This window comes from Lampetra planeri, chromosome 21 (genome assembly GCF_965212315.1).
Source record: "Lampetra planeri chromosome 21, kcLamPlan1.2.h2, whole genome shotgun sequence".
Taxonomy (NCBI): domain Eukaryota; kingdom Metazoa; phylum Chordata; class Hyperoartia; order Petromyzontiformes; family Petromyzontidae; genus Lampetra; species Lampetra planeri.
In genome coordinates, this window is record NC_136127.1 from 12683983 (window position 1) to 12710988 (window position 27006).

Genomic DNA, 27006 nt, shown 5'->3' on the forward strand with positions numbered 1-27006 from the left:
ACATACCAGAGGTGGGACAAAGTCATTGTTATGCAAGTCCAAGTCGAGTCGCAAGTCATCAAATTCATGACTCGAGTCTGACTCGAGTCCAAGTCACATGACTCGAGTCCACACCTCTGATACATACTGTATAATGCAGAGGTGTGGACTCGAGTCATGCGACTTGGACTCGAGTCAGACTCGAGTCATGATTTTGATGACTTCAGACTCGACTTGGACTTGCCTCATCTTTGACTCGACTTGACTCGGGACTCGAGAGCAAAGACTTGAGACTTACTTGTGACTTGCATAACAATGACTTTGTCCCACCTCTGATATAATGTAACCGTTTTCATTGTGTCAGTGACGACTCACTTTGTTCTAGATTTGAAGTTTTCGTGACTGCAAGGATCCATACTCTTTGGTTTTTTCGGTAAAGTCACGTAGGCAAAAATGAAAACAACAATTTAGTTGTAGGTAAAAAATAAAATGAACACAACAATTTAGTTTTCATTTTTTATTTATTTCATTTTTTACCTACGTGACTTTACCGAAAAAAACAAAGAGTATGACTCACTTTGTGTTTGAATAATACTCCTTATGGATGAAGTGGTGGCGCAATGTTCGTTCCCATTCCTCGCTAAGGGTGACACTCAGGATCAGAATCTTTGTTTCGACTTCAGGAGGAATCCGATGAGCTATGAAGCTCTTTTTCACAGACGTCCAGGAGGGCCACGTGGTCAGCAAGTTACACCAACAATCAAAGCTGAGCAAGTCACTAATATTTCGATTTAAAGCTTTCGTAACTGCAGGGATTCATCTTCTTGGTTTATTCGGTAAAGTCACGTAGAATGGAAATAATAAAATAATAAAAATCATTCTCACGACGCTTCGGCCACAACGCAAGCAGCCGTCCTCAGGTGGAGAACAGGTCTGTTGAGGAGACAGAGTCATTTCAGACAGACCTGTTCACAGTCACTAATAATAAATATCTGAACGCTGCTGGGCAGCTGTCACCAACCCACGTGGAGCACTTTGGTCAAGCTACCCGTGACCACCACGGCGTGGGGAGGCCTTCATCCAGCAGTGGACTGACAGGGCCGTGAATTCTGAGCCATCACTTGTGCACAGAACCACACGTTAAGCATACATCACATCAAGACCAATAACGAGATTGTCAAGTGACTGCGTTTATTCACGATCCTAATGCTTGTGATCCTGTCTCCTTATTCACAGCGGCTCTCTATGTACAACCAGTGCTGATAAATACATGACAGACTCTTTTCATTAATGTACACTGTGGCTTTATTTGAAACAAAATAAACAAAACAATAATGAATGCTGTTCGCTCATTCATGTCGGCACTATGCGATTATATAAACTTTTTGTCCTTCCACCGTGAAGAATGTGGACTTTTCGTGTTTTTCTGATTATGGGATTCATGCCGGAGAGTGGCGGCACAATGGTTAGCGCACTTCACGATGAAACAAGTTTCCCCAAGTTAAATTCTATCGGGAGCGAGTGATATCTGAACAGGTCCCACTGACCAGCGTGGTGAAGCATAGTCAAACAACCCCCAACACCAACACGGCCTGGAGAGGTCTTCATCCAGCAGCGGATTGACATCACTACCCTTTGAGCAGGCATTCAGCCCTCTGTAAATCAACTGCTGGATGAAGGATTTTCCCATTCCGCATCTTCATGAGGATTGTTTTACTATACTGTTCAGTGCGAGTTGGTAAATGACTAATTCAGACATCATTGCCACTGTTGTTAGCCGTGACCGAAAATCAACTCAGGTCACCGGGTTCATAGTGCAGCACAGCACGCTAGCCACTGTACCACTACTTCCCAGCTCTTTACTATTTTCTCGTAACCCAGAGGACGGCACCGATGGGTCCCCAGCACCCGTGCCCTCTGTCCCTGAGCTTTGGCCTCTCAAGTGTTCCTCAGGGCCTCGTGTTTGCCATCGAAGGAGCCGCTCCCAGACAGGCCGATGCTGGGCGGTTGTTCTCCCAGAAGGCCGAGGACACACAGCTCTGCGTGACTCTCCGCAGGCTTCCTGTACCGTGCACACACAACCACGTGTTTACATCGACACAATACTTTACATAAGGCGAGAACAAATCTGGGAGGCTCAACCGGGACACGTCTTCGGTCGTCACGCCCGTGCAATCACTTTCCCTGCCTGCACAGCGAGCTACAGCGCTCGTGTGGTCGTTGGCCCCGCTCACTGCTCATAGGCCAAGACGACTCCACTGCCAACCTTGCCCACTACTGAGGCTAGACCGCACCTCCGACTAGCACGGTTGGCTACGTACGGTGCGAAAGAAGTTCAACATACACACAGATCACCGTCCTTTACCCATATCATGAGTCAAGCGTGTAAGCCAGACATTTTTAATCTGGGACACAATCCCAATTTTCACTTAATATTCAAGGCACTAGGTCATCCTTTGTGAAACAGGATGTTTGTTTACCTAAAACTACACAGGGAGTCTTTTATATGCTCGAGTGCTCGTAAAACGACTCCCCCATTTACTAATTCAGGACACGATTAATGTATTCGTCTGGCCGGCAGGGGGCGAGAGATCTGCGAGTTTCAGCGCGAGATGCAGTTAAAGGGCTGGCAAGTGCGAACCGAACAGGTTGAAGTTGGAAGTAATAAACATCATGTTCCTTGGACTCTATGACTTATAATATTGCTTTGATCATCCAAGATAATACAATTATCATTTTTTTATTTTTATCACTTTCACCTCTCGTACTATTTATTCCACATGCACCGCAATGGACGAATTAATTGCTTCACTAATCAAATTGTGACGCCAAATTTCGCTATTTACTAAGTAGTGATTGTCGCCTTCGGGAAATGCGTGCGGATTGTCACTGTCTCCATAAGAGCGTGAGAAATATGCCAAATGCGCGCGGCTTGAGCGTTCTGAACTATTCCCCGTAGCTACAAAGCCTCAGTTGATGCAGTAGAGCGTAATGGTTTCAACAGTCCGCCAGTGTGAAAGCGAGTGCGTCACCGTGCTGTGAAGGAGACGTGCAGCTGCGTGGAGCCGTGAGGTGCAAGGGTGCCGTTCCGAGGCGAGACCTCAAAAGACCCATTTTCCTCGCCGGACTCGCTCTCTGGCAAACACACACAAGCAACACACAAATACAAACGTAAACACGCACATGCTGGCACGCCCGCACTCCACTCACAAGTCACATTCTTAAATCCTTGAATGTTTATGACACAGGGTATTGGTATGAAACCACAGGCTGCCAACCATCCACCACAGTTGCCATATGAAAACCAGACTTAAGATTGCTTTTGAAATGACTCCAAAACCCTGACATTAAGGGCGGCGCGAGTGCACAGCACAACATGATGCTGTGCGTTTGATTTTATCACTTGACACGTTTTGCTATCGCGCCGCTGGGACGCTACATCTTGTTTACGGCGGTGATGATTTTGGCAGCAGAGTCGCACATAACTCGCCAAACAAGTCGCTCCGGTCGTCAACGGCGACTTACGGACGTGCGCAGACCAGTGGCCGCGTGCCGCGCCACGGTTCACGATGGTGGCGAGGCGGGCGCGCCGTTGGCCGACGAGACACGGCCCAAAGTGAAGGGCTCCTTCTGGCACGCGCAGCTCCAGGCAAGGCATGTAGACAAACGCTTCCAGAGGGACGCTCTGCGGAGAGGAGAGGGGCCTTACGCATAGACAACGGGGCGAACGAACCCACGGCATCTGACATAATTTCACAGTTTGGGTTTCAAGTTTATTTTGTTTAACCAGGTGAGAACTCAAGAGACCAGAACACCCGAATTTGCAAGAGTGGTATCACGGGGCATTAGTCTGCCAGTAGGGGGCAATGGATGGTATGTATAATCCCGGATGATTAAATTGAAGATAATTTTCGAATGCAGTAAATTTGGACCCTGATGGCGGCAAAAGAATGGCCTACTCTTGCGAATGATGTCAGGGGATCTTTAACGTCGATGGCGCGTGGTATTATTATTATGGTTATTACACCCGCAGCATTAATTAGGGCAGCTGCCGGATTTTAACCGTTTTAACAAGCGGCGAATGTGTGGCTCCTAGGCCATGCCACCTCCTATATTTATTATTTGTATGGAAAACACAAAGAAACATTGCCCCTTACTGAGAAACCTAGCAGATGATTGAGATTCAGTGAGGGTTTCTTGGTTTGTAAATATAAATACATTTTACTTATACTGTATAGCCCGTGGTCACAAGAGACCTACCACTTTAAAACAGCCTGAAACAATATTTATCCGTTTCTGGAAGCATCTTAGCCACATAATCGGGCACACAGCTGTTTTTCTAATTCTCTGTCGCTGCAAGGGACTCTTACAGTTGTGTGTGGTTAAGCAATACGTGGGCACGCCCACGTCTTCCAACACGTCTGGTCAACACTGAAGAGTAGACAAAATACCCTCTAAGTTCGCTCTTGTAAAACGCCCTTCCACCATCAGTGGCGTGAGCAAGCAATTACAGGGCCACACCTTTACCGCTGTTTTGTGCGCTCGCTCGCAGTGATAAAACGATCACTCTCGCTCGTCTTGCGAGTGGATACAACCAACCCAAACGTTCGTTTTCTCACCGCGGGCTGCCCATGCTTCCCGGACAGACAGACCTGTTGGGTGCGGTTGCTGTAGTGGACAGTGAGCTGTCCTTGCACGTGTAGCGTGAGGTCTCCGCCCCGCCTCTCCTCCAGCAGCTCGGGCGACAGCTGGAACCCAACCTCCACCTGTAGCGGCACGCACAACTCCCTGAGCGCACGCCTGCCTAGCAGGGCCGGTGCAAGGGGGTGCCGGGGCGGGCCCCGCACCACCAAACGTACCGATGGCCCCCCACCCACATTCACTCTGCTGAATGCTGAATCGCTGTCATGGTGGCCCCCCACGCTACAGCGCTACAGGCCCCCTCTCCATCCGAGAGTAGCTGGACCCAGGCCTGCTGTCAAGTGGTCAGAACTTCATCTTGGCTTATTAACCAGGGTTGCCAACTCTGAGGCACGAAAAAATAGGACATAGTAGAATGTATCTCGTGATCTATCTCATGATACATTCTACTTCTCTTATCTCACAATACCAGAAGATTCACTGTCTTGAATTAGTAGTGTACTATTACGCAACTGGCAAAATCCGAGACTTTTAAGGACCCAGGAAAGAGGTTGTACTCGGAAAATCAAGACAGGCAGCAACTCCAATATTAAGCTACACTCATTTCTGAGGTCATACGTTGTCCGCTACTTTGGCAGTCCCCTCCCAGCCAATCTACAGCCAAGTGTCTTGCCGTCTCGTATAGATTCCCTCTCAGTGGCATCGAGATCGAGTGTGCAGGTGGTGCAACTGCACTGGGGCCCACAGACCGTAGGGGCCCACAGGCCGGAGGGGCCCATGCGTTGGGCTACAAAGAAAGGGGGAAGGTGAACAGGGGACCTGTTGTATCCTAAGCCTTCTTCCAAACTTGATATTTTTATATATTATCTTTTTACTTGATATATAATGAATGAAAACACCCCAAAAAGCAGCAGGCTGCAAAAACCAGGTGTTGTTAAGTAATGGACTGGAGGAGGGCTAGGATGACAGAATTTGCAACCTTGCTTCAAGGAAGGAGGGGGCCTGATGAACGGGCATATGTCACCCGTGCAGGCGGCAGAGACAGTGGGAGAGTCAGCCAGACATAATTAAGGCAAAAAGCCAACCATCCTGCATGGTTTTAAGGAATTAAATTATTAAATCCAGGGTGAGTGGTCAAATGAAGTGGGTCAGCAACGCTGTGTGCACAGGGGAGGGAGCTGATTAACAACCCTGCCCGGCTGAACCGTGAGGGGGCCTTTGACCTGAAATTAAGAATAACACTCCCAGAGCAGAAGGTTGGATGACCACAGTGAGACGAATAAGAGCGTTGTATATCAAGGATGCAGACTCAGCTGAATAACAAGGCTGCGGAGGTCACCAAAAGTTCGTGTTCGCCTAGTTAAGTCGAAAAGCTCAATTATTCTGTATTGCTATTAAAGCAACGTTAAAATCAGAATTTAACAACAGGGTAGGCTAAAGTTATTGATATTCACACCCACTCCAATTAAACCAGGCCACAAGTTACGCCTACTGAACCATCACCATCATTAAGTCAATATGAAATGTTATTTCCATACTTTAAAATACAACTCGACCCAAAGCATATGACAATCAGAACCTTCCTAAGTCAAAATTGAATCGCACCCAGACAGGAGCGAATAGTCGATATAAGGTTGAAGAGGGAAGGAAATTAAGAGCACGGCGAACTGCAAACGTAAGCGAAAAGCCGGGAACAACACACAGCCAGCAACAGCGAGTCGGGCTTCGACAGGCCATAAAGTAGGAATGACAACTCCCGGGGTCAGGGGACATCAGAAAAAGCAAGCAGACAAAAACCAGAACTGACTCCAAGGTACAACCGCCCTCACCTACAAGGAGTGACGGAAATTAATGAGGCCTTGAGTTAACGGCGTCAGCTGGACAGCAACAACAACGGCGAGCAGAGACAGAGTGAGGCAAAAACCTGCGAGGCTATGAAATGCAACTTCATGTCAGTGAAGCCTGACCAACAAGTTAAGTTAAAGACATCACAATACATAATATCGTACATAACATCAATGTTAACGCTATTCACCGTCAACTATATTCCGCTTATATAACCATGCAGACACCAAGGAATACGAATTCCTAGGATCAAGAAACTTACCCCTTAACCTAAGATATCGGAAATAAATTAATAATAATAAGCCTATGCATGAAAGACAAAAGTAAAACTTATGAAAAGCCAGGATAGCGGGATAAATCACCACCAGGTCGAAATAAAGTACATAATAAAGAGCGATGTTAAACCCAGGGTCGGAGAGAAAGGGAGATCCCGGCCGTCTTTGTATCCCCGCAGCACGGGATGGGAGTGTGTATGTGCTCGGGGAGGCACCTCCACTTGAGTCAAGCACCACGATGGGAAACGACACACCTGAGGTTACATACAGAATCATAACTGGGAAATGGTAAGGGACAAATGTTAATTTAAAACTTTTTAACCATGTCTTTGTGTGCTGTGAGGATCGGAGGGAGTGTGCCCCTCCCTCCAGGTCGTGCAACACGAACAGAGGTGCCTATGAGACGATTTGTAACGTCTGTGTTTTGGTTCATGAAGGAGGCCAGACAGAGAGACGACTTCGAGGCAATTTGTAACATCTGATTGTTTGCTCATGGATTTTATGGAGGGAGTATGACAACGGAAGATGCCGTGGGTGATGCACACAAGCACACGGACGTACGGACACACACATGAACACACCTACACACGGACAGATCCTGACACAGTAAATCAAAAGAAAACCCCGCCTTGTGGGCAGGACCCAAAGGGATTTTTCGGCATAAAAGAAAGGACTCTGAGCATTGGAAACCAGTTCGACCAGGAGTCAACTCATCACGAGTTCGACCAGTGGGTCGGCTCCGGAGCGAGCTCGACCGAGCGGGTCGGCTCGACTCATCTTCAGCTCGACCGAGCGGGTCGACTCAAGGGCGAGCTGCGACTAACGGGTCGGCTCGACTCTTCAGCTTCTGGGACTCAGCCGAGTTCAGACGGCTCTCGGGGCTCGACTCAAGCGGCTCCCCATCTCCTCTGCAGGCGGGCAAGACCCGCTTGACAGCTCAACTCGGCCGCGACAGCCAACCTCTGCCGAGTCGGCGGTTTCCCTGCTGCCGCGAGAATCGCGGTTTGGCGACGACGCTGCGAGCGAGCTGTGGGCGCCACCTACCGACCGGGTTCCGAATTACGACAGCGTGTCAACGGACATCCGAACCAAATTCACCACGGCGACAGAGGAGCGACTAATACGTATGACGCGCACCGCCCCCTCACCACACGACCACCTGGCGTCTGTTTGACATAAAGAACCGACTCCGAACACTGACTATTGAAGACAACTCTTACCACTCAAACCCACTCGAACCCATAAGCCATCCGTGGCTGTGAAGAAAAACTCGAGACCGAGTGATGGCCATCCGTCATTTGTAAGAGTATTATCTTTAATATTTAGTGGACTGTACTCTTAATCGCTTAAATTCCCAGCAGATCTTCGGAAAAGGAGCGCCGTTGCAGGCCTTTACTCCGAGCATTCTGTTGTCAGATAACCTGCCGATGTATCTGTTGAGATTGGTGCCTTTAAGAATAATAACTGTTTTTGATTGTGTTTTATCGCCGTATAATCTTTCAAGTATAATCATTCATTAACGTTAAGGTTTTCTTAGCATAGTATTTGCATGTTTTAACGACTCTCTCTCACTAACAACCATCGCGTTACGCGGGATCCATGTGCCGTTGTCAAGTGAAATCAGACAATCATTGATGATACTGTATTGATGCCGTGTTGACGTTCCGGGATTGAGAGTTCGCATACTATATCATAGTTGAGGTTGAATTAGTAATAAATTGATTAATACAGAAGTGGTTGTGTGATTCTTTCCTGAACTATGCATAAGATCTGCTTCTGCGTTGAGATCTGAACTTGGTGACCTTAATAAACACACTAACACATACTCAGTAAATGTTAAAGCGATAACGGGGCGAACCGGGGACCTAAATAAGCGAGAATGAGACGAACCTAGACAACGAGGCCGAGTTAATCTAAGTTAATCTTGTATACTTACACCACACCTGCATAACTGCATACGATTAATTGCCTTATTCCGATCGATAACCCACCCTCGTCACCGAGGCGGAGTCTGGTTATCATAACGACTTGCATTATCATAATTACACCCACTCGCATAATTACTACAATTACCTCTCGAATTGGCATAATTAAATGTGCGTAATTACATGGATTAAAGTATTTCCGGATAATTACACCTTTGGCCAAATTTCGATTGATTATTATTATTTTCACTGAATATTCATAACCCACATATACAACATAATAATTTCACCCACGCACGCATACAACACATCAAAATTTTCACACCCAACATATACAACATAATGGGGGCTCGTCCGGGATTTCTCGCAGACAGTTTATGCATGAATTCAGGAACGAACCACTGTTGTGTTAATCAAAGAGTTGTGAACTAACGTTGCTTTGTGATTGTAAACGGGCGTAAAACAAAAAACGCGCTCTGAAGGGAAATACCAGAGTAGCAGAGTATAACAAAGACAGCTGGGCTGAAATTATTTGCTCGAGTTGAACTGACGCATCCTGTGATACAATTGTGTATAGGTGCGCTGAAGGGGAATTCTAGAGTAACTCACGCCGCACATGAGATGTTAGAATTAAGATACACTCTTAAGTCTGTTAACCACACTACGTAATAGAGATGGCGCAGGATCCACAACGTTCTGAGGTTGACACACCAACGCATAACACTGATACAGAGTGGACCTCGGAGGAGGAGATGGAATCTATGGAAAAACAATATCGGGAATTTGTGTTAAAACGCACTGGACGGACTGCTAGCCAGCAGACGGAGCAGAGAGATATATGGGAGGGGTGCCATACAGAAGATGTTAAAGCCCATAGAAGGAAACTACTTAAGGACGTGATGAAATGTGGCAAAGCCAAACGTGACGTAAAAATTGCAGAAATAGCGAGGGTAGACTCGTACCTCCTCGCACAGACAGACAGAGAAAGATTATGGAATGAGGAAAAATTTGAAAGGGAAAGACAAGAGAAACTGTCCTTAATGGAGCAGGTAGAGAATCTGCACACCCTCGTGAGAGAGAAAGAATCCGCACTAAATGCACCAGTGAAACACCCAGACGCTGATACACAGAACACATACGGGAGTAACAATTTACCACACTCCGAGCCACGTGGACGTAGCCCAGGGCCAGATCCCACAATGAGTATGGCTACTGTGCAAAGCAATTTTGATGAAGTAACACCCTCGCAAATCGAGGAGAGAGAAGAGGAAATAATAATACAAACGGGAAAACATGAGGCCGACCACACCAACGTTAGAGAGAGACAAATAATTAACCCTAAGTCATCAGGATACACTGTAATGATAGGGCGGAGAAGGGCGGAGCTGGTGCAAGACGGGAAACATGACCTAAACAGCACACCAGGCAGACGCACGCTACGCAAGTATGACCGACATGATGCAGGTGACAGAGACAGCTCACCAGAGAAACGCACCTCGCACAAACACGACCAACACGACACGGATAACAGACACAGCTCACCAGAGAGACACACCTCACGCAAACATGACAGACGCACCTCACGTAAACATGACAGACACAGCTCACCAGAGAGACACACTTCACACAAACATGACCGACATGATGCAGATGACAGACACAGCTCACCAGAGAGACACACCTCACGCAAACATGACAGACACAGCTCACCAGAGAGACGCACCTCACGTAAACATGACAGACACAGCTCACCAGAGAGACACACTTCACACAAACATGACCGACATGATGCAGATGACAGACACAGCTCACCAGAGAGACACACCTCACGCGAACATGGCAGACACAGCTCACCAGAGAGACACACTTCACACAAACATGACCGACATGATGCAGATGACAGAGACAGCTCACCAGAGAGACACACCTCACGCAAACATGACAGACACGATGCAGATGACAGACACCGCTCACCAGAGAGACGCACCTCACGCAAACATAACAGACACAGCTCACCAGAGAGACGCACCTCACGCAAACATGACAGACACACCTCACACGAACATGACCGACATGATGCAGATGACAGACACAGCTCACCAGAGAGACACACCTCACGCAAACATGACAGACACGATGCAGATGACAGACACCGCTCACCAGAGAGACGCACCTCACGTAAACATTATCAACACGACAGGGGTAACAGAGAAAGCTCACCAGAGGGACGCATGACCCGTAAAAATCACCCACGCAAAACCACCCGCACCACAGATGACAGAGACAGGAATCCCGATAACCATGAAGCACGAGACAAACGTAAATACAACACCTCACCTAGCAGGCACTACACATGTAGTAGGCAGCATGAAGGTCAAAGACAAAAACACTCACCACATAGACACCGCTCAAGGAGATCACGCACACCAACCCACAAACACGAATCACAAGACCCACATAAGGAAAACAAGAGACACAGACACGGGAAACATGACAACAGGGATAGTGGAGACAAGAGTAGCTCAAGTGAGCACTCCTCAGGAACCGACACCACTGATGACGAACAACACACTTTTAACAGTAAGACACTAAAACTAATGGACAAAGCACTCGTGAGAATTCCCTACTTCGATCCACATAACAAGAACAGGGACATACACACTTACATAGCTACGGTAGAACAGGAGGCTAAGATCCGGGGTCTGGGTAAATCAGCAGAAAAGGCATGTTTATTATCAAGGAGCCTACATGAACCCGCCAGACCATGGGTAGCCTCCCTGCCAAATAGGGTGAAGAGTGACTTTAAACAATTGAGCCGAGCAGTAGTTAAGAGATTTGGGGAATACTCCACACTATCCGAAGGATTGAACGCGGCAAAGTTGATGACCCAGCGTGTAGACGAAGACCCACGAGATTATCTCCTACGCCTTAAGAAAGCATATTACGCAGGGGACGGGGACAATGCCCAGGGAGATAAGACAGTTTTAAAAGTGATGTTCTTTCAATCATTGAGACCTGAAATAGTGAGAATAGTAGGAATGATGTTGGACCCCGAGACTGCCTCCCTACGCCAGATTGAAAGCAAGGCCCACACGGCCTGGGTGAACGGACGGAAAACCACTAGCATAGCCAAAACCCACATCGTCACCAGAGATAAAGAATGCCTCGATCTGGAGGGAAGCGAATCTCCAAGGAATAATATTAGCGCCACACGGGGTGGACATGAATTCCCCCAGGAGAGGGCGCCTAACCCAATAGAATCAACACCCGTCTACAACACGCTGAACAACGTTCCACGTGGGGGGAGGGACGAGTCCAGGGGAACCTGGCACCCACAGCCGCCACCACCATGGAATGCAGGAGAGGGCGGAGGCTGGAATTATGGAGGAGGAAGAGCGAGTGACGGGCCATACCTACCCCGCGGAGGCCGACGCCCACCAAACCAGTCACCATATCGTTCCCTACTGCCGCCTCCACTAACCATAGAGCATAGACCACCGTTAGCTAACAGGAATCGATATGCTCACCACATCAGGATGGAAAAAGAGCTCCTAGGGAGTATGAAGACTCCCATGCAAATAGCGAAGGGAAGAATACCAACTATACCCACACAGGAGGAGGACACACCCAGAGCAAAGGTAGCCCAAGTGAACGTAGGGAAGACAAGAAGCCCCGAAGCAATCACCGAAGTGGTACCAGAGGTAAAAGGGTACCATCTGGGGGAATTGATTCCCGTAGGACCAGTCGGACGAGTCCACGTGGAGGTAATACTACAAGACACCCTGACCAGCCAGGGCCTTTGGGATACTGGAGCAGAAATATCCATGATATCCAGAGAATTATTTGACGAACTCCAGACTGCCCTCCAGAGGAAGAATGAAACACTACAGATGATGCCAAGTAACCTTACCTACTCAGGATGTGAAGGGACCCACATGCGACCATTGGGCAAAGTTATGACGAAGTTGACGTTCAACAAAATCAACATGAACCATCCCCTATACGTCGTACGGAGCCCCGGAAAAGAGTTGATCATTGGGATAGAACTAATGAATCGCCTGAAACCCATTATGAACCTTGAATCCCAACAAATTTGGGCACAATCAATGCCGGAGCAACAAAGGGACTCAGAAGATGAAGACGTTGTGGAAGACTCCACGGGAATCCAAGTGATAACACAAGAGCTCAACGTCCTATCAACGACAATCAGGAACGAAGACGAAGACCCAGCAGGAATTCGAATCACTCAGCTAATGACTAACAGACTGAGAGAAGACCGAAAGGAAGCCGACTTAGAGTCAGTATCACTAAATGACCGTCCCCTCATGGAGTATATACCGCCCCCTGGAGGCCAAACCGACGAACTGCAAACTGATGAAGGAGAACACGAGGGCAAGAGCGTATTACCCTCGGATGAAGCCAAGGCAACTCAACCGATAGTAACGCAAAAGGAACTTTCAACCGAGCCGCCCGAAACCACAAAGGCCTTAGACCCAGGACAAGGAGTCTCCCTAATAGAAGAACAAATCGAACAACAAATTGAAGCAGCAGACGCCCTCGAGAACGACACTCAACGAAATGAGCTTCGCCAACTGCTCCACAAATACCACTCCCTGTTCTCAGAAGACCCCTATGATTGCGGCAAAACCGACCTACACGTGGTATCTATTCCCACACTGGAAGGAGCGCCAGCGGTATATGTGAAACAATACAAGATTCCACTGGCTGCCTACGAATCCATCCAAGAAACCTTGGAGAACCTACTCAAGAAGAATATAATTCGAGAATGCAACTCAACCTACAACTCACCGATTTGGCCTGTATTGAAACCCACAGGCAAGTGGCGACTCACCATCGACTATAGGCAACTCAACAAAACGGTTCCCCTATCTCGATGGCCAATGGCAGAGATCGACCAGAATCTCAACCAAATAAAAGGCGCAAAAATTCTCACCACCATGGATCTATCAAATGGCTTCTGGACCATGCCTGTGAAAGAAGCGGATCAATACAAGTTGGCATTTACATTCAATGGAATACAGTATACTTGGAACCGATGTCCATTTGGATACTCAAATTCACCTGCGGACTTTAACATATTCCTACACAAGGCAATGGACGACGCAAAAGAGCGAGGTACCATCGTCTATGTCGACGATATACTGGTCAAGGACTCCTCATGGGAAGAACACCGCGAGAGCCTCCAGCATACCCTCGATCAGTTAAAGGAAGCAGGCGCAAAGATTTCAATACAAAAAGGACAGTGGGCACGCAAGAGGGTGGACTACCTCGGGCTCCAGGTCGGCACTGAGGGACTGTTACCCCAAACCAAAAGACTTGGAGCTCTCCTCGCACTCAAATCGCCCACCACAGTCACGACCCTTCGGAGCTTCTTAGGAATTTGCAACTACCTTCGACAGTTCGTGGACGACTACGCAGGAATCGTTCGACCCTTAGTCAAACTACTGCAAAAAGACGAACCATGGGAGTGGGGACAGGAACAGGAAGCCGCAGAAAAAGAATTAAAACGACAGATCACAGAGGCATCCTGCCTAGCATACCCAGAGAAAGGGAAAGAATACTACCTGGAGACCGCATACTCAGATCATAGTATCAGCTCGGTACTGTACCAGAGACAGGAAGCAGAGAAACGAGTTATTGCCTATGCCAGCAAAGCCCTCCGGGGAGTGGAGATGAAGTTCTCCGAGTGTGAGAAGGCGATATTTGGAAACATCTGGGCCATACAACATTTTCGGAACTTGTTGAACGGAGAGAAGATCATCCTGGAAACGAATCATGAATCCTTGGCATACCTCAACAGTAAGAAGATTCGAGAGGGCCGCGTCACCAGCAGCCGAATAGCCAGCTGGGCACTGACACTCCAAGGCCTACCAATCACAGTGAAATACGCAAAAAACAAGAAAAGTCCAATGGCCCAAGGTCTTGCCGATTTACATGATTGTACCTTTGACAGCGTAGAAGCAGAGGACGAAAAGATACCTCCGGAGGACAACAGGTACCTGCCCTTCAGGAAGGAGACATGTGCCGACCTACCAGTGGTATACATCGATGGATGCTCCAAGATGAAGGAGAACAAGCTTCACGCTGGGTCAGGAGTCATTTGGGAAACTGGCCCACTCACAGGGATTCAAGAGGGATTTCAGCTGGGACCAAAGTCAAACCAGTATGCAGAGTTGGTCGGGGTACACATCGCTGTCCAAATGGCATCCGATAACCAAATACGGACCATGGTGGTGTGCACTGATTCCAACTACGTACAGCACAGCTTCCTGCACCACCTACCCATATGGAAAAAAAACGGGATGAAGAACCATAGGAATAAACCAATTCACCATCGAGAACTATTCGAGGCCATAGATAAGATGGTTCAGAACAAGGATATGAAGATATTTTGGAAGAAAGTCAAAGGGCACTCCAAGATACCTGGTCAAGAGAAAACTGGGAACGACCAAGCAGATGCCATAGCAAAGGTGGGAAGCCTGGAAGGCACCCCGTGGAAGCTAGAAGACCAAACCGACAGAGACGGACAACCAGAGTCGACGAACCAAGACATCGCCGTGATAAGACTGGTCACAAGAAGTGGGAAGAACCCGGCAGAAGCTGGAACCAGAGCCCAATTGAACAGTGCCCAGCCTTCCGAAGACCTGATCAGAATGCAACAAGAGGATGAAACACTAAAGACCCTCGCCGATCATATCCAAGATCCAGCAGGAAAACCGATCACTACTGACAACTTGAATGACAACAAAGAGCTCGAGATCATGCATAGCCAAATCAAAAGGTTCTCAATGCGGAAAAGGCTACTGGTATATACAAACGAAAAAGACGGTCGACCTAGATGGGTAGTCCCCTCTCAATATCGGGAAATAATGTTACAACACGCCCACAATGAACCGTGCAGCGGCCACCGATGCGAGGTGAATACGGGACAGATGCTGCGACAGGTGGCCTACTGGCCAAAAATGGGGGAAGACATACACAAACATGTGTCCAACTGTCTCGTGTGTTGTAAGTACCAGCCAACGACTTCACAGCATAGGGCACCCCTACAGAGGAGGGGAACAGATTACCCTTGGTCCAACCTACAAATCGACTGGATAGGACCTGTCAACCGATCAACCAAAGGGAACAAGTACATGTTAACTGTGACCTGTGCATTCTCTAAATGGACAGAGTGTTTACCAGCACCCAACAACACCGCGGAAACGACCGCTGTCCTACTGATCAACCAAATATTCAGTAGATGGGGTCTACCGTCAACGATCGATTCAGACAAAGGAAGCCACTTCACAGCCGAGGTTATCACAGAAGTGTGGAAGATGTTGGGAGTAAAAAGACAATTACATGTCGCATACCATCCACAATCCTCAGGACAGGTGGAAAGAGCCAACAGGACCATCGTGAGCATCCTAAAGAAATATGTGTCTACCACGGGCCGCGACTGGGATACGAAACTACCCCTAGTCTTGATGGCCATGCGAGCCACACCCAACCGAGCTACAGGCAGGACACCCTTCGAGATCATGACAGGGAGGCTAATGACCCTCCCAGTACACCTGTTATATGTCCCAGCGGAGGACGAGACCCCGACGGCAATGACGCCAACTGAATACCTGACGGGACTCAGTAGTCACCTACAGAGCACCTTCGCTATGGTCAGGGACCAGTTGCAAGTAGAGGCTCAGGGGAGCAAAGCATACTATGACCAAAAAGCCAGCCACGCAGAATACCAGCTAGGAGACCAGGTGTGGTACCTCAATTACGAGAAAAGAAAACAGAAGTGCAGGAAATTCCTACCTTCCTGGACAGGACCACACGAGGTTGTTGACAAAATGTCCCCAGTAGTATATCAGCTAAAAATCACAAAGACAGGAAGAGAGCAGCAATACAAGTGGGTGCACATCAACCAAATCAAACCGTACCCTGTGCTGGTGGAGCAAGATGAGGAATAAAGGTGGAAAAGGGGGGGGGAACTAAACTAATGGTCATATCACACTACGATAATGTGTAACATGTTTTCCAGGGAATGGCAGCCCTCCTGCTCACGCTCCTGCTAACGTACCTGGCCAAGCTAGAAGGGAGCCAAGGCCTGATGATGCCACCCAAGAATAACCGTAGAAACTATCTTTTTAACGATATCTCCTATAACACGTAGTCAATAGAATAATTTCTCCCTCCCTTATCGTGTTACCTTCCTTTAGAATTTTTTTTTCCTCCTCTCTCTTGTCACATATAACCATGTTAAGTTGTGACACGTACGCGCGCGTTGTAAGGAAATAGCAGCAAAACTTGAGGACAATCGATGGTTCATGATGGAAGAAGGGTATACATTTTTTTTAAAAATAACCCGTGGCCATTTGACCACTGGCCATTTTTAAAAGGGCGGAATGTTGTATCCTAAGCCTTCTTCCAAACTTGATATTTTTATATATTATCTTTTTACTTGATATATAATGAATGAAAACACCCCAAAAAGCAGCAGGCTGCAAAAACCAGGTGTTGTTAAGTAATGGACTGGAGGAGGGCTAGGATGACAGAATTTGCAACCTTGCTTCAAGGAAGGAGGGGGCCTGATGAACGGGCATATGTCACCCGTGCAGGCGGCAGAGACAGTGGGAGAGTCAGCCAGACATAATTAAGGCAAAAAGCCAACCATCCTGCATGGTTTTAAGGAATTAAATTATTAAATCCAGGGTGAGTGGTCAAATGAAGTGGGTCAGCAACGCTGTGTGCACAGGGGAGGGAGCTGATTAACAACCCTGCCCGGCTGAACCGTGAGGGGGCCTTTGACCTGAAATTAAGAATAACACTCCCAGAGCAGAAGGTTGGATGACCACAGTGAGACGAATAAGAGCGTTGTATATCAAGGATGCAGACTCAGCTGAATAACAAGGCTGCGGAGGTCACCAAAAGTTCGTGTTCGCCTAGTTAAGTCGAAAAGCTCAATTATTCTGTATTGCTATTAAAGCAACGTTAAAATCAGAATTTAACAACAGGGTAGGCTAAAGTTATTGATATTCACACCCACTCCAATTAAACCAGGCCACAAGTTACGCCTACTGAACCATCACCATCATTAAGTCAATATGAAATGTTATTTCCATACTTTAAAATACAACTCGACCCAAAGCATATGACAATCAGAACCTTCCTAAGTCAAAATTGAATCGCACCCAGACAGGAGCGAATAGTCGATATAAGGTTGAAGAGGGAAGGAAATTAAGAGCACGGCGAACTGCAAACGTAAGCGAAAAGCCGGGAACAACACACAGCCAGCAACAGCGAGTCGGGCTTCGACAGGCCATAAAGTAGGAATGACAACTCCCGGGGTCAGGGGACATCAGAAAAAGCAAGCAGACAAAAACCAGAACTGACTCCAAGGTACAACCGCCCTCACCTACAAGGAGTGACGGAAATTAATGAGGCCTTGAGTTAACGGCGTCAGCTGGACAGCAACAACAACGGCGAGCAGAGACAGAGTGAGGCAAAAACCTGCGAGGCTATGAAATGCAACTTCATGTCAGTGAAGCCTGACCAACAAGTTAAGTTAAAGACATCACAATACATAATATCGTACATAACATCAATGTTAACGCTATTCACCGTCAACTATATTCCGCTTATATAACCATGCAGACACCAAGGAATACGAATTCCTAGGATCAAGAAACTTACCCCTTAACCTAAGATATCGGAAATAAATTAATAATAATAAGCCTATGCATGAAAGACAAAAGTAAAACTTATGAAAAGCCAGGATAGCGGGATAAATCACCACCAGGTCGAAATAAAGTACATAATAAAGAGCGATGTTAAACCCAGGGTCGGAGAGAAAGGGAGATCCCGGCCGTCTTTGTATCCCCGCAGCACGGGATGGGAGTGTGTATGTGCTCGGGGAGGCACCTCCACTTGAGTCAAGCACCACGATGGGAAACGACACACCTGAGGTTACATACAGAATCATAACTGGGAAATGGTAAGGGACAAATGTTAATTTAAAACTTTTTAACCATGTCTTTGTGTGCTGTGAGGATCGGAGGGAGTGTGCCCCTCCCTCCAGGTCGTGCAACACGAACAGAGGTGCCTATGAGACGATTTGTAACGTCTGTGTTTTGGTTCATGAAGGAGGCCAGACAGAGAGACGACTTCGAGGCAATTTGTAACATCTGATTGTTTGCTCATGGATTTTATGGAGGGAGTATGACAACGGAAGATGCCGTGGGTGATGCACACAAGCACACGGACGTACGGACACACACATGAACACACCTACACACGGACAGATCCTGACACAGTAAATCAAAAGAAAACCCCGCCTTGTGGGCAGGACCCAAAGGGATTTTTCGGCATAAAAGAAAGGACTCTGAGCATTGGAAACCAGTTCGACCAGGAGTCAACTCATCACGAGTTCGACCAGTGGGTCGGCTCCGGAGCGAGCTCGACCGAGCGGGTCGGCTCGACTCATCTTCAGCTCGACCGAGCGGGTCGACTCAAGGGCGAGCTGCGACTAACGGGTCGGCTCGACTCTTCAGCTTCTGGGACTCAGCCGAGTTCAGACGGCTCTCGGGGCTCGACTCAAGCGGCTCCCCATCTCCTCTGCAGGCGGGCAAGACCCGCTTGACAGCTCAACTCGGCCGCGACAGCCAACCTCTGCCGAGTCGGCGGTTTCCCTGCTGCCGCGAGAATCGCGGTTTGGCGACGACGCTGCGAGCGAGCTGTGGGCGCCACCTACCGACCGGGTTCCGAATTACGACAGCGTGTCAACGGACATCCGAACCAAATTCACCACGGCGACAGAGGAGCGACTAATACGTATGACGCGCACCGCCCCCTCACCACACGACCACCTGGCGTCTGTTTGACATAAAGAACCGACTCCGAACACTGACTATTGAAGACAACTCTTACCACTCAAACCCACTCGAACCCATAAGCCATCCGTGGCTGTGAAGAAAAACTCGAGACCGAGTGATGGCCATCCGTCATTTGTAAGAGTATTATCTTTAATATTTAGTGGACTGTACTCTTAATCGCTTAAATTCCCAGCAGATCTTCGGAAAAGGAGCGCCGTTGCAGGCCTTTACTCCGAGCATTCTGTTGTCAGATAACCTGCCGATGTATCTGTTGAGATTGGTGCCTTTAAGAATAATAACTGTTTTTGATTGTGTTTTATCGCCGTATAATCTTTCAAGTATAATCATTCATTAACGTTAAGGTTTTCTTAGCATAGTATTTGCATGTTTTAACGACTCTCTCTCACTAACAACCATCGCGTTACGCGGGATCCATGTGCCGTTGTCAAGTGAAATCAGACAATCATTGATGATACTGTATTGATGCCGTGTTGACGTTCCGGGATTGAGAGTTCGCATACTATATCATAGTTGAGGTTGAATTAGTAATAAATTGATTAATACAGAAGTGGTTGTGTGATTCTTTCCTGAACTATGCATAAGATCTGCTTCTGCGTTGAGATCTGAACTTGGTGACCTTAATAAACACACTAACACATACTCAGTAAATGTTAAAGCGATAACGGGGCGAACCGGGGACCTAAATAAGCGAGAATGAGACGAACCTAGACAACGAGGCCGAGTTAATCTAAGTTAATCTTGTATACTTACACCACACCTGCATAACTGCATACGATTAATTGCCTTATTCCGATCGATAACCCACCCTCGTCACCGAGGCGGAGTCTGGTTATCATAACGACTTGCATTATCATAATTACACCCACTCGCATAATTACTACAATTACCTCTCGAATTGGCATAATTAAATGTGCGTAATTACATGGATTAAAGTATTTCCGGATAATTACACCTTTGGCCAAATTTCGATTGATTATTATTATTTTCACTGAATATTCATAACCCACATATACAACATAATAATTTCACCCACGCACGCATACAACACATCAAAATTTTCACACCCAACATATACAACAGACCCCAATTCATTCCATGTACCAGGGCCAATGCCAATCATGCTACGCCACTATTCCCTCTGTATTCAACGGTCGGTCAGCCCTGCCTTGCCCCACCGTCTAACCTGGAGGCTGTGTTGAGGCATCAGAGTGATGGTGTCGGCAGACTCCCCGCCGTCGCTGGGCGTGGTGTGCTGCGGCCGGGCGGCGGGGCTCTGTTGGCCGGGCAGCGCGGGCTGCAGCAGCGCGAAGTTGCCCGACGTCTGTAGGCGGAAGCTGAGTGCCGCTCCCACCTCGTTGCGCAGCGCCATCCGCTGGGTCTGCACACTCTCCATCTCCACCTGCGTGGACATGGACCCGCGCTCGTAATATTTCAGCTACGCGTAAACCAAACGGGTTGCTGAAAAGGTTTCCGGCATGTACAACCATAAGCCTACTGCAGTCTGTCGAACGTTTAATGTGCATGTGATATTTATTTTGGTCAGTGCTGATTGGTGAAAGCGGGGAGCATAGACAAGGGCGGATAAAAGTACAGAACACTTGATTTTGCTGCACTATCCATAACAGCATTGCAAACCTAAAACACCTGCTTTGCAAGGTGGTCGCCCAACCAGGTTCAACCCTGTTTCCCTTCCGAGATCTGATGAGAACGAGTGCAGTGCAGGTGGTTTGAGCACAGGCAATGTTTAATTGTATTTGTTCTGATTAAAATGTATGTAATTTTTATTGACAGAGTGAGACACACCTTTCCGTCTTTAATGAGGTCGCTGGCCTCAGCGTGGAACTTGAGTCCCCTGTCCCCTTCGTCCACGTCCATCTGCACAGTCAGCCTGGCACAGGGAAAGCACGGACACACACGTGCCGAAATGTACTCGAGCACGGACCTCGGATTGCTGACACGACGTGTCGTAACGAGAAGAGAGGAAGGAGAGTGATGAACATGGAAGCACCAGGACAGAGACCGAGAGCCAGGCCTAGAAGGAAGCGGTGAGTAGCGGTGAGGCCGGATTGCCGAGTGGAGGTTGAGATGATGGCCCAGGAGAGGAATGAGTCTAGAAAGGGGACCAGGACGGCAGAGCCCACGTGAGTGGAAAACATTGCAGGAACGAGGGAAAGGTTTTCCGTGTCTATGTGGAAAACTTCTCTGTGGAACATTCATATGCGTGACGAACATTGCCTGTCTGACGAAAGCCTGTAGGTCCACACGAAGAGGTGGCACCTCGTATCCATGTGGTCGGTCCACCTTCTCTGGGACGCACACCACATCCTGGAGCAGACGCACAACATCAACAATGACACAACAGAAGTTCCCCTCTGGGAATAAAACGTAACTCGCCTGCATTGTCTTTGTGGGTAATTTTGTATTTCCACAGTCACCCTACTCTGAGGTGCATTATGGGATTGAAGGTGTGCAATTAGTGATCGGGGGCCATGCGGGTTCAAGGGTCAAGAGAGAAAGTGCCCACCTGCTGGTCGAGGCTCAGGTACCCGAGCACGAAGCCGGCACACTCGGCACGCGATTCGATGTCTGTCAGGAGCAGCGGCGTGAACGACACGCCTACGGTGGCGTGGCCCCGCGCCGGCACCACCTGGGCACACGCGGAGCGACCGCACGCACGGCGGTGCAGGGAATAGTGATGCACACCTACGATCGAGCGCTTGGGAAGCAAAGAGTTGGTGTATCTCGTAATGTCGATTGGAGAAACTTCAAAACCCGCTTGGCTGCAGGGTGGCCAGAAGAAGGCAGTACAACAAGTGGGTCCGTGACCACGTAGATTTTTTTCAGTGTTATCCCCGCGTACGTGTGGTGCGTTTTCCTGGGTACTCCAAATTCCTACCGCATACAAAGCTCTGCCAAAAAAGGGAAATTTGGCCAAACAGCACATACCAGCAAAATCCTGACGAAGTCTTGAGGCTCATTGAGACTTTCTTGCCTTGATCAAGGTGAAGTTCTAGAGACCCCTTATAGGGGATATTTGGCCTACTCTTCCACTCTGGCCAAACATCTTGGAAGATGTGGAAGTACTCATTATTTTTACAAACCGCACGAGGTTTTACATACAGAAGGAGAGAGCTCCTCATCTTACTGTATCGCTTTCCCCTCCCCGTCATGTTACACGTTAACACACAGTTTGCTTGGTAGGTGGTTTATGTGGCACGCCGGGAGGCAATGGACCACGTATCCCCTACCATCTGGCTTGGAGTGATACAGTACGGGAAGTCGGATTCCATCCCCTCGTGTTCCCGCAGGCGGACCTTGATGATGTCACGACGCGCCGGCGCACCCTCCACCACGTCCTTCTCCAAACTCTGCGAGGTGATAACACCCACGGTGAGCCACGTGGGTCTCGGCCTGTTTACCGCTGGTCCTTATGTAAGGTATTGCTCATGTTTGCGCACGCACGGTTGGCTACGTACGGTGCGAAAGAAGTTCAACATACATACAATCCGTATTGAAATAAACCAAGGCAAAATAGACATGTGACTGAGGCAGAATGCTTTCAATCGGTGCATATGATCTACTGCGACCTTGGACTGGACACAAGGACTGTGTGATAAAGACCATGGAACAAAAATCGGAAAAGGATGCAAAAAAAGCGTGGAGAGATGCATGCTGGGTATTAAACTTTGAGAAACAGAAGATGGAACACACGAATCGGGAAACAAATGCAAACTACAGATATTATTTTGACTTAAAAGCAGTAAGCGGCCATGGGTAGGCCCCATCACGAGGAGTAATGGCTAGTGGAGAAGCCTGGCAATGGAATGTCAGCCAAATGAGGGAACAGGCCCGAAGGAGAATGTCCATCGCTGAGACTGAGCGAAAAAATCAGCTGACGCGCAGCAGCAACATGAACCCGTGGCGCCAACAGCCAGCAGTGGCTAGAGCACGGCTGCTTGATGACGGATATATAATATTCGTAGATAGTTCATGCGTCCCGCGTCGGGTACGTGGCAGCGCCGAACCTCTGGGCTGCTTGGGACAGAGATGTCGTCCTCCTCGTCGAGAGTGAACCTCTCCACCCAAGGCATGGGCCCACGGCGCTCGCTGGGCACGGCGGCCTCCGTGGCGAGCAGCTCATTGCCGTCGGCGTCCCTCAGAGGGAAGGGCTGCCCGTAGCACAGCAGCAGGTCCAGTAGGCGCCCGTCCTGGCTCTCCACGTTGTACGACTCCCAGTCCACACGTACAGCTGCACCACAGACAGATGCGATTATGCCCCATGGTACGCAGGCTCGGTCAAGGCACATCGCTAGCACAGCGCTTGATACATTTAAATAAAAATAAAATAAAATTTTCAGCCCTTTGTCAACCCATTGCTGGATGAACGTCTCCTCACACTGCGTCAGTTGCTTGACCATACTTCACCACACTGGTCAGTGCGGGTTGGCAAAGTGGGGGCCTAGGACCGGTCAGTGTCACTCACCACAAATGTGAGCAGTGGCTTTGAACTGAACTTAGGTATCTCACCACTGCACCACTACCCCACCCTATAAAAGTAATACAAACATGTAGTGATTGCATAAACGTACCACAATAATGTTGGAAATTATGTGTTCGCATAGGTTAAACTCTGAGCCCAAATCAGGGTGGGCCAATTATGTTTAAATGCAACTCCACGACGAAGTACCATCAATTTTAACACACTCACAAATAGGGTTCTGAGTCTGTGTATTGCTAAGTCAACATTCATATGAATTCCTACCAAAAGGACTGGTGTTGTTGATCCTCAGCGAGCGCGAGACCGTGTCCCCTCCTGAAACATGTGTCCCAAACCTGCCAAACACAGAATCACAAAGCACCACCACCGCACCCCAGTCACAGCTCATTGACTTCATGTGCAGGAAATATTGACATCATCTGTAAACCACGGGTAGCATACTGTGTAACCATCTTACCTGAATTTTTAAAATACCTGTTTTCCCAATCTGCAATCCTGCACATCCATCTCTTCAAGCTCCCCCCCCTTGCCCCCCTCCCCCGTTCCCCCATGAAGCCCTCTATTTTGGCCACAGCGACAGAGTGCGTCTGTGTGTTGTGCTGTGGGACAAAGCGGGAGTCACACCTGACGATGGGGCGTGTGCTGGGGTCCTTGAGAAGCCCAGTCAACTGCAGGTGCAGAGGGCATCCATGCACCGACATCCTCACTGGGACCTCCACAGGCTTCAGGTCCCCGACCTGTCAGCGTTCCATTCATTATACTGTCAGTGGTATTACTACTACTGCGGTTGTTTACCCAGTGAAGGCTCATTGCGTTTCAAGACTCTTTTTCAGGAAGATCCTACCAAGTTTTTTCCATAGGGAGCGATGTTGCTGTGTGAATCCCAAAAGAGTAACATTTCAGCAGTGGGATGTTTGGCCAACACCAGCAGACACATCCTGTGTGATTTTAGCCATGGAAGGAAATCCATGCAGGGCACACACCCGAGTCAGAAATCGAAGCGCAAGTGTTACCGCTGCTCCACCCATTACCAGCAGCATCGTTCGTAACCTTCGCGCCCCATCAGTGCAAACCATTGTCGTAGCCACCGGAGAGATTTGCACTGGCTCCCCAGAGCAGGCCAAGGCAGGGCGAGAGTGGAGTTGTGGAATTGTAGGCGGTGACCTGACAGAGCAGCCGGTCGCGGTAGTGCCCCCACATGTCGCTGACCGCCGTGACGGCCACCTCTTGGCGAGAGAAGGCGCCCAGCGTGCCAGCGCTTGGCTCGCAAGTAAAGGCAGCTCCCCTCCCCGCCAGCAGTGCAGCCTCTCTCACCTCTGGGAAGCAAGAAGCACATTGTCGTTCCAACACGTGGGTTTGTACAGCTGGTTTCATGATGGCGCAGTGGCCCGCGCACTTGAATATGGACCGATAATAACACATTCCTGCGGAGGGAGCTGGTAGGAACGTTGGGTTGCTCGGTCAATGGCCAGGGTCAACGGCGTGGTGTATTCCGCAAATATGCCCGACTGTGAGGAGGTTAAATGTTGAGTTTTATAAGGGTACCACGGGGTGACCAGCCCCTCCCCACCCAGCCCCACCCCTCCCACCCCCCACCCAGCCCCACCATCCCTACCCAGCCCCTCCCCACCCTCCCCACCCAGCCCCTCCCCAATCTCCCCTCCCCACCCAGCCCCTCCCCACCCTCCCCTCCCCACCCAGCCCCTCCCTCCCCACCCAGCCCCTCCCTACACGACGGACACAATAATCCCCTGTGGGCTGGTGTAACCAGGAGGTTCCTACCAGTATAATACCATGATATTTGAATTTATATTGCGCCCATAGCATAAAACTATGCCTCTATGAGTGCAACCGAGCTGTTTGACTTGTGATTCCCAGCCCCGGTCAACATCAGTGGCGAGTGGAATCTGAACCAGCACCCCCCCCCCCCCCCGGCAACCCACACCGACCAGCGTGGTGAAGTATGGTGACACGACGACTCCTGTGACCGGAAGCAGTGGATTGCTGAAGGTCTGTAAAAGTTACAGCTGTTTATAAATTGAAATTACTGCGCTAAAAACATCAAATACACAAACTAATGTACTTCATGAAACATTTTAACCTTGCGACAGGCACCTCCGTGGAGTATCTGTGGATGATTAATACAGCACCGGAGAGACTGGGGGGCTCACCTGCCTGCCGTTTGCTGGGGGGCTTTCGAGCCACGCTCGCCTTGTTGAGGGCTTTTGTCAGAAGAAGACTGCTGTCCATTCTATTGATGTGGGACAAACACATCTACGTTAAAATAGCACTTCATTCTAAACACAGTCATACCCCGGTTCACGTCGGGGACGCGTTCCTGAAAGGTGCGATGACGAATATCGAAACGACGCCAATCAAAGCAATTTACAGGGTAGTTGGTGGAAGCGAAGGCTGAGAGGCGACGGATAACGAGAAATGACGATGCTGTAGGCGACGTAAGCGTGGGTTGAGGCGACGCAAATCGGGTATCGGCATTAATACGGTGACGACGTATTTGTGAAATGTCGTAAAAGGGGGAGACGTAGATCTGGGTATGACTGTACCATGGAGTCTGAGCACTGCGCTTTTTTGATGAGGTCACACGTCCACCAGTCACAGTGGCTCCCATGCTCTCGAAGCAATGCTCATCTCCTGTATGCCAGTGGTAGAAATGCCACAATCCTATGGAAGTGGCGGGTCTGTCCATAGGACAACTACTGTTTGTTTCCCCACAAACCGAAATTCATTTAGTTCCCCTGGGGAACATGTTGGAATGAATTGGCCCCCATCCAGAAAAATTGCTTTATAGCTCACCGGATTCCTCCAGTAAAAATAAATATTCTGAATTCCGTGCCGCACACTCTCCCACCATGCCACCTCACCAGAATGTCGTAGCTACATTTTATTCATTGAGGTGGTGCAATAAACAAACAGGTTCAAAATGAAAA

The 27006-nt window shown here is 48.7% G+C and overlaps 1 protein-coding gene across 1 annotated transcript in view; it reads right to left on the reverse strand.

The window, feature by feature from the left end:
* Nucleotides 1-1266: 1266 nt before the first annotated feature.
* LOC144724716 (deleted in lung and esophageal cancer protein 1-like) overlaps nt 1267-27006 on the reverse strand; it is a 46512-nt gene continuing 20772 nt past the window's right edge. Inside the window, exons 25-38 of the mRNA XM_078604056.1 lie at nt 26230-26309; nt 25223-25374; nt 24683-24795; nt 24323-24393; nt 23586-23809; nt 22809-22928; nt 22085-22207; nt 21791-21885; nt 21364-21448; nt 20744-20959; nt 4632-4745; nt 3505-3664; nt 3012-3114; nt 1267-2041 (exon numbers count right to left, since the gene is read on the reverse strand). Coding sequence (XP_078460182.1) covers nt 1918-2041; nt 3012-3114; nt 3505-3664; nt 4632-4745; nt 20744-20959; nt 21364-21448; nt 21791-21885; nt 22085-22207; nt 22809-22928; nt 23586-23809; nt 24323-24393; nt 24683-24795; nt 25223-25374; nt 26230-26309 — 1780 coding nt within the window. The 3' untranslated portion in view covers nt 1267-1917. The remainder of the gene's footprint in view (nt 2042-3011; nt 3115-3504; nt 3665-4631; nt 4746-20743; nt 20960-21363; nt 21449-21790; nt 21886-22084; nt 22208-22808; nt 22929-23585; nt 23810-24322; nt 24394-24682; nt 24796-25222; nt 25375-26229; nt 26310-27006) is intronic.